This window comes from Rhamphochromis longiceps, linkage group LG6 (assembly GCF_057381845.1).
Source record: "Rhamphochromis longiceps isolate RC_006_pf linkage group LG6, R_longiceps_female_GT1.1, whole genome shotgun sequence".
Taxonomy (NCBI): domain Eukaryota; kingdom Metazoa; phylum Chordata; class Actinopteri; order Cichliformes; family Cichlidae; genus Rhamphochromis; species Rhamphochromis longiceps.
Genome location: NC_140562.1, coordinates 26,294,531 through 26,312,446, shown reverse-complemented (window position 1 = coordinate 26,312,446; position 17,916 = coordinate 26,294,531). Strand labels below are relative to the sequence as shown.

At 37.1% G+C, this 17,916-nt stretch overlaps 1 protein-coding gene across 1 annotated transcript; it reads left to right on the top strand.

Moving 5' to 3' along the window:
• The first annotated feature begins 7,656 nt into the window (after positions 1–7,656).
• LOC146668098 (intelectin-like) lies at positions 7,657–11,654 on the top strand. Its single transcript, XM_085408589.1, has 9 exons — positions 7,657–7,732; positions 8,125–8,183; positions 8,280–8,366; positions 8,507–8,653; positions 8,749–8,996; positions 9,673–9,837; positions 10,509–10,626; positions 10,806–10,912; positions 11,189–11,654. Exons 3-9 carry the CDS (start codon positions 8,282–8,284, stop codon positions 11,330–11,332), a joined length of 1,014 nt encoding a protein of 337 aa, XP_085264715.1. The 5' UTR covers positions 7,657–7,732; positions 8,125–8,183; positions 8,280–8,281; the 3' UTR covers positions 11,333–11,654.
• The last annotated feature ends 6,262 nt before the right edge of the window (positions 11,655–17,916 follow it).

Below are 17,916 nucleotides of genomic sequence, written 5' to 3'. Positions count from 1 at the left end.
GTTCCAAGAGGCATTAACATGAGTAACATGGTTGAATGACAACAATTAGTCTAGTAGACGGTGACTGCAACACCTTCCTCTGTCAGCACAGCTTTCAGTCAATGTGGTTACAGTCCAAACTTTAAACGTTAAAATCCAAACAGGTGAGTTATAAAAACCTTTATGGTCCAAAGTTTGAACACATATTATGAGTGAAGTTACATTTTAGCTTAATACATCAAATATATTTTTCAAGATACAGGGAGTGCAGAATTATTAGGCAAGTTGTATTTCTGAGGAATAATTTTATTATTGAACAACAACCATGTTCTCAATGAACCCAAAAAACTCATTAATATCAAAGCTGAATGTTTTTGGAAGTAGTTTTTAGTTTGTTTTTAGTTTTAGCCATTTTAGGGGGATATCTGTGTGTGCAGGTGACTATTACTGTGCATAATTATTAGGCAACTTAACAAAAAACAAATATATACCCATTTCAATTATTTATTTTTACCAGTGACACCAATATAACATCTCCACATTCACAAATATACATTTCTGACATTCAAAAACAAAACAAAAACAAATCAGCGACCAATATAGCCACCTTTCTTTGCAAGGACACTCAAAAGCCTGCCATCCATGGATTCTGTCAGTGTTTTGATCTGTTCACCATCAACATTGCGTGCAGCAGCAACCACAGCCTCCCAGACACTGTTCAGAGAGGTGTACTGTTTTCCCTCCTTGTAAATCTCACATTTGATGATGGACCACAGGTTCTCAATGGGGTTCAGATCAGGTGAACAAGGTGGCCATGTCATTAGTTTTTCTTCTTTTATACCCTTTCTTGCCAGCCACGCTGTGGAGTACTTGGACGCGTGTGATGGAGCATTGTCCTGCATGAAAATCATGTTTTTCTTGAAGGATGCAGACTTCTTCCTGTACCACTGCTTGAAGAAGGTGTCTTCCAGAAACTGGCAGTAGGACTGGGAGTTGAGCTTGATTCCATCCTCAACCCGAAAAGGCCCCACAAGTTCATCTTTGATGATACCAGCCCAAACCAGTACTCCACCTCCACCTTGCTGGCGTCTGAGTCGGACTGGAGCTCTCTGCCCTTTACCAATCCAGCCACGGGCCCATCCATCTGGCCCATCAAGACTCACTCTCATTTCATCAGTCCATAAAACCTTAGAAAAACCAGTCTTGAGATATTTCTTGGCCCAGTCTTGACGTTTCAGCTTGTGTGTCTTGTTCAGTGGTGGTCGTCTTTCAGCCTTTCTTACCTTGGCCATGTCTCTGAGTATTGCACACCTTGTGCTTTTGGGCACTCCAGTGATGTTGCAGCTCTGAAATATGGCCAAACTGGTGGCAAGTGGCATCTTGGCAGCTGCACGCTTGACTTTTCTCAGTTCATGGGCAGTTATTTTGCGCCTTGGTTTTTCCACACGCTTCTTGCGACCCTGTTGACTATTTTGAATGAAACGCTTGATTGTTCGATGATCACGCTTCAGAAGCTTTGCAATTTTGAGACTGCTGCATCCCTCTGCAAGATATCTCACTATTTTAGACTTTTCTGAGCCTGTCAAGTCCTTCTTTTGACCCATTTTGCCAAAGGAAAGGGCGTTGCCTAATAATTATGCACACCTGATATAGGGTGTTGATGTCATTAGACCACACCCCTTCTCATTACAGAGATGCACATTACCTAATATGCTTAATTGGTAGTAGGCTTTCGAGCCTATACAGCTTGGAGTAAGACAACATGCATGAACAGGATGATGTGGACAAAATACTCATTTGCCTAATAATTCTGCACTCCCTGTAGAGACAGACAATCATTCGCACTCACATTCACACCTATGGGCAATTTAGAGTTTCCAATTAACCTATCCCCACTAAGTGCATGTCCTTGGTGTGTGGGAGGAAGCCAGAGTACCCAGAGAGAACCCACGGGGAGAACATGCAAGCTCCACATAAAAAGACCCCGGCCTGATGGAATTGAACTCAGGACCTTCTTGCTGTGAGGCAACAGTGCTAACCACCATGCTGCAAAACAATTAGCTTAACATTTTCACAACTTTTTTCCCCCCATCAGAATAAATGTGGATCTATAATTTGGGGCAGGTACATTAAAAAATGTCTCAGTACTGGCTGGTTAAAATCTGGAAAAAAAATCATTCAACCTCAATACTTTAACTTCCCATATTTGAGTACACAGTAATAAAAAACTTTACATTGCAAAAGACAATTTTGCAATTAGAACAAAATTCTGGAGTTTCTAGATGGAACTGTTTTAATAAAGGCAGAAAATATATATTTTTTATTAAATATCAGCATATTCTTAAACATATATAATGATTACTGTGAAATTTTACTGCAACGTTTTAGCTTTATATGTCAAACACTTTTCACATATATAAAATAAATAAATAAAACAAAAACAAAAAGGGTTACTTGACTTATTGTGACTTTAAACATGAAATATATGACTTTCATATATATATATATATATATATATATATATATATATATATATATATATATATATATATATATATATATATATATGAAAGTCATATATATATATATATATATATATATATATATATATATATATATATATATATATATATATATATATATATATGGGACTGCTTTCAGTCCCATTATTGAGCACTCGCTAAGACTTTACATTGGGAATATACATGCATACATATACATACATATATACATTTATTATTTTAGCATTATTGTGAAATATAATTATATACTATTCATAAATTGTCAGTAGTTATTTTTGCAATGTGAAGATTTATTCTAAAAATTTGATGATTTGAGATTGGAGTGATCCAGGCCTTGAAAATTAAAAAATAAAATTGTCCACATATTTTACTAAGTTATCTTCTGATTTATAATCATACTACCATCTGGAAACGCCTTGTTCTGTTTGTACAGGACAATCTACTGATATCTCTGTTTTTGTGCTACAACTTTTTTTGTGATCATACTTGCTCCAGGATAAAAGTTGAATGTAAATATGATTTTAATTTTTGTGACTCAGAATTTCCTGGTAAAATGTGTTCTACATGCTTTTTTTTTTTGCAGTAATGTGTAATGTGTAAATTGTGTAATTCAACAATATACCATATGTATATGTATGTATATATATTCCCAATGTAAAGTCTTAGTGATTGCTCAATAATGGGACTTTCCAACACTGATTGAATTTTTTTTCATATTTTAATTAGCTAATACTCAGAAATTTTTTAATGTATTAATCCCAAATTACAGATTCTGATTCATTTTGATGATAAAAAAGAGCACTGAACATTTCAGACTCTTATCTTTAAAAGGTTATGAGATAATTATGTATATGATATATGAAGCTACAATATCACAGCATTCATATAAACACTCAAATTTTCTATCATAAAACTTTGATGCAAATTGAAGACAGCTGAGCAGAAGGCATAGTTCATCTCAGAGGAATGAGTCAGTTATAACATTTTACTTTAGGTATAAAAATTCAACCCTTTCCATACTCTTATTATGAAGGGTAATATTTGCTATACAAGCCAAAACTGCTTTTCTTTATAACAGGCTGTGTATCAAAGCAGCTCATTTAATATGTGAATTTATGCAGATTCTCTCTCTCCTATAGCCAGCATCAGTCTGACACGCTTCCTATAATGGATTCATTTTTCAGCTGCAACTGAATTTTTGTCATCCAACTATAAACTGAAACCTGTCCTTCCCAGTATGTTAAATTCTTCCTTTAATTAACAGCAGCAAATAATTGTTAGTCATAGCTCCCAGTTGTACTGAAAACATATGGAGAACCATAATATAATCTCAAGGCAACAGTTATACCGTGTTTGTGTCTCTGCATTGTAAGAGTTGCAAAAGACATTATGGTATGCTTCTAATTATAATATTCGCTCTGCAATGCTCTTGCAACCTTCATGGGACATTCAGCTGCACCGTGCACAAGAATATTCCCCACACCAAAGAGGATTAATAAAACAAAGGTCAAATAAATGTTTTAAAATGTGCAGATGTTGCACGGGGAGTGACAAAAGTCTTTAAAGGTCTGACCGGAGTGCCGTTCATGATGAAGTGATTATATCTATTAATATTAACTGACTAATGACTGTCCTCATTTCATTCTTACCCAAAAGAAGCTCATTGCATTAATGTGTCTCCCAAGGTAGATCACCGGGGGAAGGTTTTTATGGGCCACATCTGCCTACCTTGATAGTGTGAGAGTTAAAAGAGCCCCTGCAGCAGAGAGATTCTGAGGGAGGTGTTAATCGATGTGTGCACTTGAGGAGGGAGAACTCCTCTAATAAAGGTAATTCCTGCACTGAGCTTTCTAAGGAACATGGTTTCTCATGATAACCCTCCCTTGTAATAATAAATCTATGGCCAATTATCTTTTTTTTTTGTAGAATTTTTAAGTGAAGGGAAGTAAATGTAAAATCTGCAGCAAATAGAAAAAGTGAGGCATTTTCCAAATGTTAATTCACTGTTAATTTCTATTTCATGAATTCGAAAACAGGAATTTCTACTAAGTCTGAGAAGTTGAATAAATGTTTAGGTCTTAAATTAGTTATTAGAAAGCTTTGACCAAATATTTCAAAAAAGAACAGGACAGAAAAAGCTGAATTTTAATTCCTGTAAACAAACATTTTCCACTTCATTCTGTAATTTAGTGGATTTCTTGTATGCATAGCAGAACATATACTCTCACTAGCCACTTTATTAGGTTCACCTTGCTAGTGCCAGGTTGGGGCATCTTTTGTTTTTCAGAGTGACTTTAATTCTTCATGGTGCAGATTTAACACGGTGCTGGAAAACATTCCTCAGAGATTTTGGTCCAGGTTGACATGATGACATCACACAGCTGCTGCAAATTTGTCAGCTGCACAGCCGTGATGCAAATGTCCTGTTCCCCCACATCCCAAAGGTGCTCTATTGGATTTAGATCTGGTGACTGTTGAGGTCATTTGAGCACAGTAAACTCATTTTCATGTTCAAGAAACCAGTGTGAGATTATTTGAGCTTTTGATTTGTGACATGGTGTGTTACATGAAGAAGCCTGGCCATTCTGACATCAACAGAACAACTGGCTATTTTGCCTTCTTCTAAACATTCCCTGTAAACTGTAGAGACGTTTGTGCAAAAAACCCCCAAAAAACTCAGCAAATCAGCAGTTTCTGAAACACTCAGACCAGGCAGCAAGAACCGCGCCATGTTCAAAGTCACTTACATCACCGTTTTCCCCCTTCTGAGGCTCCATTTGAACATCAGCAGGTCATCTTGATCCTGTCTACAGGCCTAAATGATTTAGGCTGTACAGATGTACCCAATGAAGTGACTGGTGAATATGTATATGTAATCACAAACCATTTTTTTGTATATGGTTTGTGAGTGGAAGGCTAAATCTACTCTTATCCTACACAACGATGATGAGAGAGGTCCCACTCTAATGTTTGTTTCCTGCGGATGTTCATTCTCCTCATTCTCCTATGGATCGGATTTAGACCCAGACAAGTTTTGATGGATTTTATTTGCCTTTTCCAATCAAGAAAATTCAGTCGGCTTACAGTCGCTCTTTGGACTCTTTAAACCACATGGAGGGTTAGGCCATGTTCACAAGCTGATGGCTTCCACAAGGCCTGCCAGTCTGATAAAAATGGGCTTTTAGGGAGGGTTTTAAGGCACTTTAAGGAATCCAGAGATCATATCAGTTGTTTCAACATTAGGCAAAAAATAAAATAACATACAGAATTTGATTGAAGTACAAAGTGCAAAGCTTTTGTACCCCTGCACACTCTGCACAGAGCATTATAAATCCCACAATAGAGGTATGATTGAAGTGTGGAATTTCTGCTTTAATTCACAGACTTTAACAAACGTATTGGATTTGCTGTTAAGGAATTACAGCCATTTTTATGCACACAACTTTTGACTGACAAGCAGTTTCATGAGCACATGAGGTCTGCTTCCTTGTTATTTCACAACAAATTGAACAGGTAAAAAATAAATCTGGAGCTGATTTCAGGTGTTGAATGAACATTTGATACCTGCTTTCTAATTAAGAGGTTTAAAGTAATGTCAGTGTAAGTGAATAGGTGCATCATACCAAAGGCACATTACTACCATGGCTGAATGATAGCCATTGGTGCCAGAAACATCACCCTAACTGTAGCTTAATCTGACTCACTGATGTGAATCAGTGCATAATCAGATTAGTTTTTGAGCATTCCTATCTATTTAGAATTGTGGGATATAATATGGAAATCTCTGAATTATTTTAAAAACCACCATAATCTGATTGAACTGTTGCTTCCAGAAAAACCCCACCAACTTAAATTTGGATGAGAATGTGCAGTTATGTGTAGGATACGTGGACTCCCCTGCACACCTCTCTCTCTTCTCCACTGTGGTTTGTAAAGTCTCTCTATCTGACAGACCTTATAATCCTCCTTTGGTCCTTTGGGAAATCAGATCAGCATTATTATAGATTTATAGAGAACACATTTTTTAAAAATTTAGATTTTGTCCTGGTTTATAATTACATCTACACAACTCTTATACAAGAGCATGCATTCAAGTCAAAGAACACGAGAGAATTAGGCCAGATAAAAAAAGAAAGTTAAAAAAAGTAAAGGTAGAGATAGTCTGGAGTATTCCACTAAACCGAGTCAAAGCTGTGTGTATGCCAGAATTTGATCTGCACTGAAAATAGATACAGAATAAAAAAATGAATGCAGAACCAGAACTAAATCTTATTGTTGTAAAACAACATTTTTAGTTAAAATGAAACATCACAGGCTTACTAAGGTTTAAAATTACTTTGATTAAACAATCATTCAGAGAAACTAAAAGAAAAATAACCTTTGCCAATGCCAGTGTCCGTTCAAAGGCCGTTCAAAGTAAATAATTCAGACGTGCGTTTATGTAACAGTTTTGATTTACATTTGTACATGGGACAAGAGCCAGAAATAGCTCCAGGGTTGAAAAAAACACTTGGAGGGGGAGAGAAAACAATTGGGGAAGTGCAAGAAGAGGACACACAATGCTTTATTAATAAGAAGAAACGGTTCCAACAGACGGCCACAAGTGGCCGGTGCAGCTGTGTCGGTGCCTCTTTCCTGCCAGTTTTCATTCGTTCTGTTGTGTGAGGCAGTTGAATTATTAGTGTGAGGTGTCAGAAAACCTTCCAGCCCACTCTCACAGTGTCTCTCTAACCTCTAAGAATAGACCACGATGAGACGGACCCGGAGGGAAGCAGCAGAGTTTTTGTCTGTCCTGGTCAGAAAATGAACCTGATACAGGCACGAGAACGACGGCATCTAGTGGCTGATGTCAGATATTACACCCACTAATTTATGTTAAAGAGTTTGAGCTAAGGATAAACACTTAAATGTGGACTTTAGGAGGATTACAAATCATTTTATTATAATTAAACAAAATGGAAAAGTGAAACAACAGGAATTTTTCCACAGTCAATAACTTTAACATTTCAGGACAGTCGAGGTCAGTACAACATCCAGTATCAGTAAAAAGGAATTTAATGACTGCAGAGATGATTTATGAACACTGCTAAACATTAACTTGACCCACTTATGAATTTAAACTTTGCTCTTAATGTCACATGACAGGTGTAACAGCTCTATATATTCTTCTGTTACGTGAATAAAAGCCTTATTCCAACTTCCTTATTTCGACCCAGGACAGGATCTACATGGTAGGGATACAAACGGCAATTTTTTTTTGGTTTAAAACTTCGGGTGTACTAGTTTTTAAAATCTTGAAAATATTTTTATTTATACAGAGTATTGATAAGCAGTTTATAACTGCTTATCCTCACTTTCATTTTTAAATTAATCCAAATCTGTACAAAAATGTAATAGGTTTTCTTTCTGTCCTTACTCCTCTCACACATTTATGACAAAGTTCAGGTCAGCATTTTATTGTGAAATCTTGCTGACAGACACATCAGTGCTGTGTTTGTCTACAGATAAGATTCATACCTGTTTTGTAGTGATTTGAGTTGTTTGTTTTTCTTGATCAAAAACCTGGAATATATAGGAGAAAAAGGGAGATATGGAAATATTTTACAAATCACTTCTTTTTCAGTACCAGAAAACAGCTTCATTATTACCAAGACAGCTCCTTCAAGAAGAAACACAGCTAAAGTAAAAACACACACATGCATACTCATATTCGGAAAGGTGTGAGAGAACATTGAGCAGTTTGATTGTTTAAATTGTGTTGTTTTTCTTCCCTCTCAGAGATGTTACACAACATATTTTTGCTTTTTGTGGGTCTGCTGTCATTGGAACATGTTTCCTTTGCAGTGGTTCCTTCTTCACAAATAGGTAATTCAAAAATGTGTGAACTATGTCTATTAGCCTTACAGCCTGATACAACACATATATATGCTTATAGCCATGCACTTTGTGTACTTTCCCTTCCTGCTGTCAAAATGTAATTTTTTTAAACTTGCTTTAATTTTTAGTAAAAATCACAGAAACAAGAGAGTATGCTGAGAGGATGCAGAACTTTACCAGGACAAATTTTGAGCACTTGGAGAAAGTGAGGAACAGATCCATTCGTGTTGCAAGGAGCTGTAAAGACCTCAGGGACAGATATGATGAACGAGAAGGTAAGGACAAGATTCATAAATGTAACATAACAGTCCAAGGCATTTATGTCCTCTTAAGACTGAATTATGTTTTCTTAATGCTATAACATTTCCAGATGGAGTATACTACCTGACAACAGGTAATGGCATACTGTACCAGACTTACTGTGACATGACCACAGCTGGAGGCGGATGGACGCTGGTGGCGAGCGTCCATGAGAACAGCGTTTATGGAAGGTGCACTGTGGGTGATCGCTGGTCCAGCCAGCAGGGCAACAATGCTGACCTGCCAGATGGAGACGGGAACTGGTCCAACAGAAACACCTTTGGAACAGTAGAGAGCGCCACTGCTGATGACTTTAAGGTAAAATAGCAAGTCACCAGTGGTGGAAAGAGACATTAACACTACTTTACTTTATTTTGAGGTTGGTTAAGTAATTCCATTTATTACTTTCTACTTCTTTTTAACTCATATTTTATTCCACTGCATTTAACTGATTGTAATAATATTTCACATCAGCATTACATATAAAAAGGCATAGTAAGATAATAAAATACATCCATTTAGTTCTGTTTCTACTGGATTTACCAGAAACTAGATGTAAAGAAGATAAAGAGTCAGTAAAACTTACCTTTGATTTGTGCACCGTTACTGTACTCTACTATCTAAAGCTAGCTAGCTACAATTACCTGCAACTAGCTGTACCTGAGGGTAAATAGGTAGAACATAATAAAGAGTTTAGAGCCCTTGTTGAGTCCTAGAAGTTCTGCTTTGATTTCTTTTTTCTCATTTTCCATGTCTGTTCCTCTCTCTGTCCCATCTTGCCATTACTGCCTCTTTTACTGTCTCTGTTATGAGTCTCTGTATTTAGGAATTGTCTTTTACTTTTTCAAAACTTACTTTTAAAGTAAGTTCTCTTTCATGATTTCAAAGGTTGATTGAAATGAGAAAATGTACCTATTTGTTGCAAAATAAGTATTGCATAAGTGTGGCAAAAGTCTTATTTAAAGTCACAGCAGTAATGTGTGCACGTTCCCAGAATCCAGGTTACTACGATATAACAGCTGAGGACATGTCTGTGTGGCACATTCCCAACAACTTCCCGCTGGAATTCTGGAACATGGAAGCTGCAGCCGTCCTCCGCTACCACACTGAAAACCGCTTCCTCAGACTGTATGGAGGAAATCTCTTTCAGCTCTTCAAGGTAATTTAGCTGTGCATAAACCGAACTTATAACCAGGGTAAAAGATCACAAACTGCTAGGTATCAATTACCTGGCAGCTACTGTCTGTCATTAACAAGGTGGTACTACTGCATGGGTGATACTTTGTACAAATGACTGTTGCCATTGATCTCTTTCTTTGGGTGGTCTGTGCATGGGAAAAGGAAACTGAAAAATAAGTGTTTTTGTTTGCATTTCTTTCTCTTTCTGTAACACTTGAAGACTCACACAAAGAAAGAATATTGCACTTATGACGTCTTTCTGTCAAAATGTCCTGTTCAATTAAATTAAAAGTGTTACATTTAAATAAATGGTAAGAAGATATCTGGCTGCACTACTTCACTCCCTTTGGACACTTTTTTTGTTGTCTCTGTGGTCTTCTCGTTTTGCCTGTAGCTGTTCCACAGAAGCAGGAAAGTCATATTCACACAGCCACACATGTTGATTTTTAAACTGTATTTTCAAAAGCATTACATTTGTTTGCTTTTCAGTCAGAAACTTACAGATATGTAAATAACTCCAGCCCTGAGCCATTTCTAACCAGTTAGAGCTGAGACTTTTTTAGTATAAAATAAAACAGTGGTTAAAAATGTTGTTAACTACACAAACAAACATGCAGATCTACACATGATAAGACTGTCTCATCTTTTCAGCAATATCCAGTGAGATACAATGTTGGGTCATACGGTGACAGAGGGCCAGCTATTCCCATCGTATACGACCACGGGAATAAGGAGTCCACCAGAATGTTGTATGGACCCAATCCAAGAAGTAAGAAAATAAAAACTCCATCTATCTATCTATGTGTGTGTGTGTGTGTGTGTATACCATTATTGATGAATAGGATACACGTGGATTATCATCTATACTAATAAAAGGTTAAGTAAAATGTTTTTAAGTGTAGATTGCATCCCAAAGTTAATGATATTTTTATGTTTCTTGTTTGAAAGACGAATTTGAACCAGGCTTCATCACATTCAGAGCAATAAACAATGAACGTGCCGCCATGGCTATCTGCTCTGGTGTCAAGCCAACTGTTGGTTACAACACTGAACATGTGAGTAATCAGTCATCTCACATCTGCAGGCAATGAGTCATCACAACAAATGGTATAAATGCTTAATAATAATAATGCTTAATAATGTGTATGTGTTAGTCCTCATAGGGAAATTACTGAATTTATCAGAGGAACCCACCCGAGGGATTAATAAAGTTTCATCTAATCACCCAGTGAAGCAGTGGGCAGCCACCAATGCAGCGTGTAGGGACGGTACCTTGTATATCAAAGTATATCCAGTGTACTGACAATATTTGTGTGTGCGTGTGTTTGCAGTACTGTATAGGAGGAGGAGGATATTTCCACCCTGAGCAGTGTGGGGACTTCCCATCATTTGACTACGACAGACTGGGCAGGGAGCAAGGCTGGAGCGCCTCCAGAGAGATGACCGAGGCTGCTGTCTTACTGTTTTACCGCTGAGAGGATTTGTGAACATGTAGCCTCTGACTAAAGTCTGTTCAGCAGTCCCAGCTGTAACCAGATCAGGGAAGACTACAGATTTTTTTTAACATATATTAATCACATAGTTTCTACATATAAAAAGAAATGGTAATTGAGAGATTATTAATAGTCATTTGTAATTAAGGCACACACCAGCAGTAATGAACTGTGTATTCAAATAAAATGATTAAAAGATGAGCTCTCTGAAATTATTTTGGGTACTTGTATTTAATAGTCAGTAGACATGAAATGCGGGAGACAAATATAAATATGAACGGACAATATTGGCAGTTTATTTGTTACCAATAAACCAGTTATTATACCAATAACATTAGTTTGGAGATCACCTATACACTATATTGCCAAAAGTATTTGCTCGTCTGCCTTCACAAGGAGATAAACTTGAGTAACATCCCATTCACCGCTCTAATTCATCCCAAAGGTGCTCTATTGTGTTAAGCTCAGGACTCTGTGCAGGCCAGTTTAGTTCTTCACCACACCAAACTCGCTCATCCATGTATTTATGGATATAAATATATGGATGAGCATGACTGCACTGATTTGCAGTCATGTTGGAACAGGAAGGGGCCATCCCCAAACCCACAAAGTTGGGGACATGAAATTCTCCAAAATGTCTTGGGATGTTGAAGCATCAAGACTTCCTCTCACTGGAACTAAGGTGCTGAGCCCAGCTCCTGAGGAACAACCCTGCACTATAATCCCTCTACACCAAACTTAACACTCGACACAGTATAATCAGAAAAGTACCGTTCTTCTGGCAATCACGAAACCCAGACTTGGTCATCAGATTGCCAGTCTGAGTGTGATTTATTACTTCAAGAAACACACCTTCACTGCACTGCACTCTAGAGCAGTATGTAGCGATGGGCTCTGAAGAAAGTTGTTGATCTCTGTCCACTATGCGTGACCATTTTGTGGCTGAGCTGCTGTCGTTCCCAATCGTTTCCACTTTGTTTTAACACCACTAACCACTGACTGTAGAATATTTAGTAGTGAACTCCTCAGAGCGACCCATTCTTTCACAAATGTTTGTAGCGGCAGTCTTCATGCCTATGTGATTGATTTTTATACAACTGTGGCCACTGAAGTGATTGGAACACATGAATTCAGTGATTTGAATGGCTGAATGAACCTGAAAGAGACAATGGATGCTTTGACTGTGGGCAGAATACAGCTATGAATTTCAGACAGATATTAGAAATCAGGGCCGTGCAGAGAGGTTTAAAGGGGCAGGTGCTCAAAGTTAAAAAGGGGCACATTGAACCAGGTTGAATAACAACAACACACATTCATCAAGAATCTAATATGGGAAGGGCAGGGCTGTGTTGATCTGAGACTGTAGACATTAAAAAGTCCATAGGAGAGATGGTGATTAAACAAGTATCATGAGATAATAACAAAATGCAAAGATTGGTGACAGTACTTGGAACCATAAGGACACAAAAAACTGTGAGAAATAATTTAGGCTCTGCCTGTGAATCACTCTTTGCTTCTCTTCTTCCTTCCATCCCATCATTTCATATATCACTCTCCACTTGCTGTCTATGTGAGAACAAGGCACAACTTGTTATTGCAATAAACTATAATCTAATTATCCACACCTAACAACTCTTGCACTTAATCTATAATAAAATGATGACATAAAAATGTTATAGCCCTGCCTTTAGTAGCCTCACACAGCTCCTGCTGTTTCCTCCTCATGTCCTTACCAGCCATGTCTGGACAATGTTATATCATGAGTAATATTTTTTAAAAAAAATCCATCTGAATAAAACAAACACATGCACACACACACAGTGACATTTTAGACCTTCTTCAGAATACTGTATATACTATGGGCATCACGGTGCTGATCCAGAATCCTTACATTATTATTCAGAGCTACAATAATAAAGCAATGAGGAGGGGGGAGTAATAAATATGAAATAATGTATTTATGATGATTCCATTTGTTTCACTATCCACTCTGTGCAGGGGCAAAGCTTATTACATTTTTAAACTGTAGCGATACAATAATTTTACTGCTGTAAAATCCAACTTTTGTCTTATTTAAAATATAAATCTAATATAATCTGCTTCTTAATGTATGTTCTTTAAAATACAGCGTGTGTTTTTTAATATATTATAATAATGCATAATTATGTGGACATGCATATTAGATCGTTTTTTAGTGAAATATAATCCCTCCAGAAAGGCAGGAAAAGCCCTGTAACTTACTTTAAAACTAAATATGTTCCCTAAAACGGTGACAGAGCTACAGACCCATGACAGCCAGGTAGCCAGCAGCTATGACCAGCACTACTTGTGCAGTTAATAAAAGGACAGGTAATGTTTGTCGCGCTGTTGCACACACAGCACGCTCGTTTGTTTCAGTTCGTCAGTTGCAACAAGACAGCTTACCAACGTGTACGTAATAAGCCAATACTCTGGGTGCTATACACTACAGTGTATGCTGTACACCTACTTACTGGTTTTGTCGCATCAGTCTGTGTCTCTGAGTTAACTTGTGTTTCTCCTACAGCTCCGGACCGCTAAAAATGCGCGTGCTCTTTGTGAGCTCGTTCCCGGCTCGTAACCAGCGCGTTCTGCCGTCAAGGGCGACCATTGGTTAATAGTGATCATGTGACTGATGCAAGCCAGATCCTTTTATTTAGCAAAACTGTGATTAATAGTTAAATATTATTGTTGAGGGGCACAGACAGGACTCCGCACGCGCACACACATAAAAAAATAAATAATTTTTAAAAAAAAGTTGCCTTATCAAAAGGGCACTTTGGGCACCCATCAGGAAAGGGGCAGGTGCTCAAGCCCCTCTAGTCCCCCCCTCTGCATGTGCCTGTTAGAAATACCAAAAAGTTGCGTTTCTGTGTCAATATTTTATTTACAAAAGAAAGAAAGATCTGGACTGCAGATAGAAATTTCTGCACCTAGAAAAAAAGGCACTCAAAGTACTTAAATAAATTAACTAACATGAAACACATGACAGACAGGGGAGCAAAAGAGAGATGAAAAGTACTGACATAGTTAAAAGTACAACATAGAGGACAAGACAAGACAGACTTACACCAAAGACAGAACAAAACTCATAAACACAGAGACATGGATGAACATAAACTAGAATAAAACCCAACTAAACTCTAACTAAATAATAAAACAAGAACTTTACATTATTTTAATATAACATAAGAAATCAAAAATATAATATAAACTGAAAATGCTGGGTCCCCTGATAGATAGCTGACAGTTAATAAGCTAGCAGCTAATAAGCTAACACAGCCACTTCACTAAGTTAGCTGAGTTCATTACAGTAGCTGAGACAGACTGCAAAGTTTTAAAGATTTACTCAGTGTGTTGTTCTGAGGTTGTTTTTTCTTTTTCTTTTGATACAATATTCTATTAGATACAGAAATTATAACAAAGTCTTTGAAATTTAGTTTCATGTCGTTAGCGAAGATTTCAGAACTGATGAAAAAGACAGGGAGTAATTGTTGGGTAAGTGACATGAACTGGTAAAAGCAAAGAGAAGTTAACTTTTAGTGATATGACCATGTAGAGAAGTGGCTGAATTTTTTTGAGAGGAATATGTTGCTGCACGCCAGTCTTTTGAAAATCAGAATTCTCATTTACGTCTCTTTCAAAAATGTCTAATTACTAGAAACCAAATGTGGCTACTTTACTCACCTTGATGAGCAACATAGGTTCTTGTTCTGACCAAAGCAAAGATACTGGCAGGTCAAAACTTGGTGTATGCCTTACACTTGTAGGAACAAAGATCACTGTATAGAGTTGAGCTGCCAACTTCTTTGGGTTTACAGTGTTGTACGCTAAGGAAAAGTAAAAAATTATATATAATTATATAATTATTAATTATATATAATTAATAATCATTCTCCTTGTGTCTTAGTGTGACAGAAAGGCAAAGCTGAGAAGTGTGAGGTAAATGTTGTGTTTAATAAACAAACATCATTAATCTTGAAGAAAGGCAGGGATGACTCAGATCCTGCTAACTTCAGGCCAATTGCTCTTCAAAATTTTGATCGAAAGGTGATAACCAAAATTTTAGTAACTAGACTGAACAAGTACTTGACCTCTATTATTCACTCCGATCAAACGGGATTTATCCCTGGCAGACTTTCTTTTTTCAATGTTAGACGTCTTCTCAACACCATCTATTCTGACCATGGTAGTTCGTGAGGAGCAGCAATTTTAGCTCTTGATGCACACAAAGCCTTTGATCAGGTTGAGTGGTTTTATATGTTCGAGTCATTACGGAAGTTTGGGTTTGGTGAAATATTTATATCTTGGGTAAAATTAGTATACGCAAATCCAATCTGTTCAGTTCTCACAAATGGAGAGAGGTTGGCGCCATTTCCTTTGCAGCGCTCTGTTCAGCAGGGCTGCCCCCTGTCCCCTGCTCTATTTGCTCTGGCATTAGAGCCCCTTGCGATTAAGATAAGAGCACACCCAATAATACAAGGACTCTTGGTCAGAGGGGTTGAAACTGTTATTAGTTTGTACGCAGACGACGTACTATTATACCTGCGTAATGCAGAAGAATCTGTACCATCCCTTCTTAATCTGGTCACCTCATTTGGCAAAATTTCAGGATATACAATTAACTGGGTTAAAAGTGAACTTATGCCTTTATCTAAAACCGGTTCGCCGAGTTTTCTTTGTAATGTTCCATTCAAAATAGTTAACGACCATCTCACATACCTTAGATTAACTGTTCCTAAAGATCCCAAATTAATTTTTTAAGCTTGAACTTTGCTGAATTCTTATCAACATTAAAGCATAACATCGAGTCATGGAAAATTCTTCCCCTATCTATGGTTGGTCGTATAAATTCCATAATAATGGTCTCTCTTCCTAGATTTCTGTATCTTTGCCAAAATCTTCCTATTTATCTCACTTCCTCTTTCTTTAAGGAGTTGGACTCAATTATTACTTCTTACATATGGAACTACAAGAATCCTAGGATTTCAAAACTACATCTACAAAAATCCAAATTGGAGGGAGGTCTGAGTTTACCAATATTTAAACATTATTACTGGGCTGCAAATCTAAGAGCCTTGACTTTCTGGCAACAGACATCCTCAGATCTTGGTCATTTCAACATCCCCCTTTGGGTTAAAATGGAGGCTGGCATTGTAAGGGACTCCTCTCTAGAGGCCCTGCTTTTCTCAAAAGTAGGGAGGGCTGAGAGTCTTAATAAACTGGGGTTTGTTCCGAAACAATCTGTGCAGATTTTAAACCAAGTTAGAGGCTTTTTTGAACTGCCAAACTCCTCTGTGCAGGCACCAATATGTGATAACCATGCCTTTTTGCCTCCTTGGGATGATAACTCCTACTATGTTTGGAAGGAGAAGGGCTTAATCAAATTCAAAGATCTTTATATTGATGAAAAATTTGCATAATTTAATCAGCTTAAGCAAAAATTCGATTTACCGCATTCACATTTTTACCGTTACCTACTAGTCAGGCATTTTATGCAATCCAATATGAAGACTTACCAAGATGTTCCCCATGAACATAACCTTTTTAAGGTGTTCCTGAGCCCTCCTTACTCCAAACATTTGATTTCTACAATTGTACATTTGTTTGATGACAGCATTGAAGTGCAGATTTCGAGGATAAGAGACGCTTGGAGGGAGGAATTGGGCATAGAAATATCAGAATCAATGTGGGACAAATGCCTATCAAAAATTCATTCCTGCTCTGTTAACAGCAGACATCAATTAATACGCGCTTTGGGGTCCTTAGGGACTAGTAAAGCGCTATATAAATACAGGCCATTTACCATTTTACCAATACAATTTAAAATTGTCCATCGGCTACATTATTCCAAGGTTCGACTACACAAAATTTATCCTTCAACTTCCCCCATATGTGACAGATGTAAAACATCAGAGAGCACATTGGCTCACACTCTCTGGCATTGCCCCTCATTGACCAATTTTTGGTCCAAAATATTTGATTGGTACTCTAAAGTAGAGATGGCACGATACCACTTTTTTATGTCCGATACCAATATCATAAATTTGGATATCTGCCGATACCGATATGAATCCGATATAGTGTTTTTTAATCAACAAAACTGTTTTTTAAATATCTTGCTGCATTTTGTATAAGTTCATACTCAAGTTTAAAACAACAACTACACTAAAGCTATTCTGTTATACCTGTATGCAAAAAAAAAATATTTCATAGTTCAGCAATACTGATCAATCTAATAAACTTAAAACTACACCATCCTCCCTATTCTGGTATTTTAAAGAGTACTTAGCATAAATATTAAGCAACCTAACTAATAGGGTTCCAACTCCCAGCAACAACAAAAATAAATAAATAAAAAATAGGGAACCACCCCTCACGCTCCACCTCATGATGCTTAATCGACGTAATCAACCTTAATTTGATGCAGTGTGAAAAAAAATGCACAGAAATCAATTATTTTTCAAGAAATATTAAATAGATTCAACATCTTTCTTCAACAAAATTGCAGACTACACAGATGGTACCTTCCCAAAGGAAAAAGTACT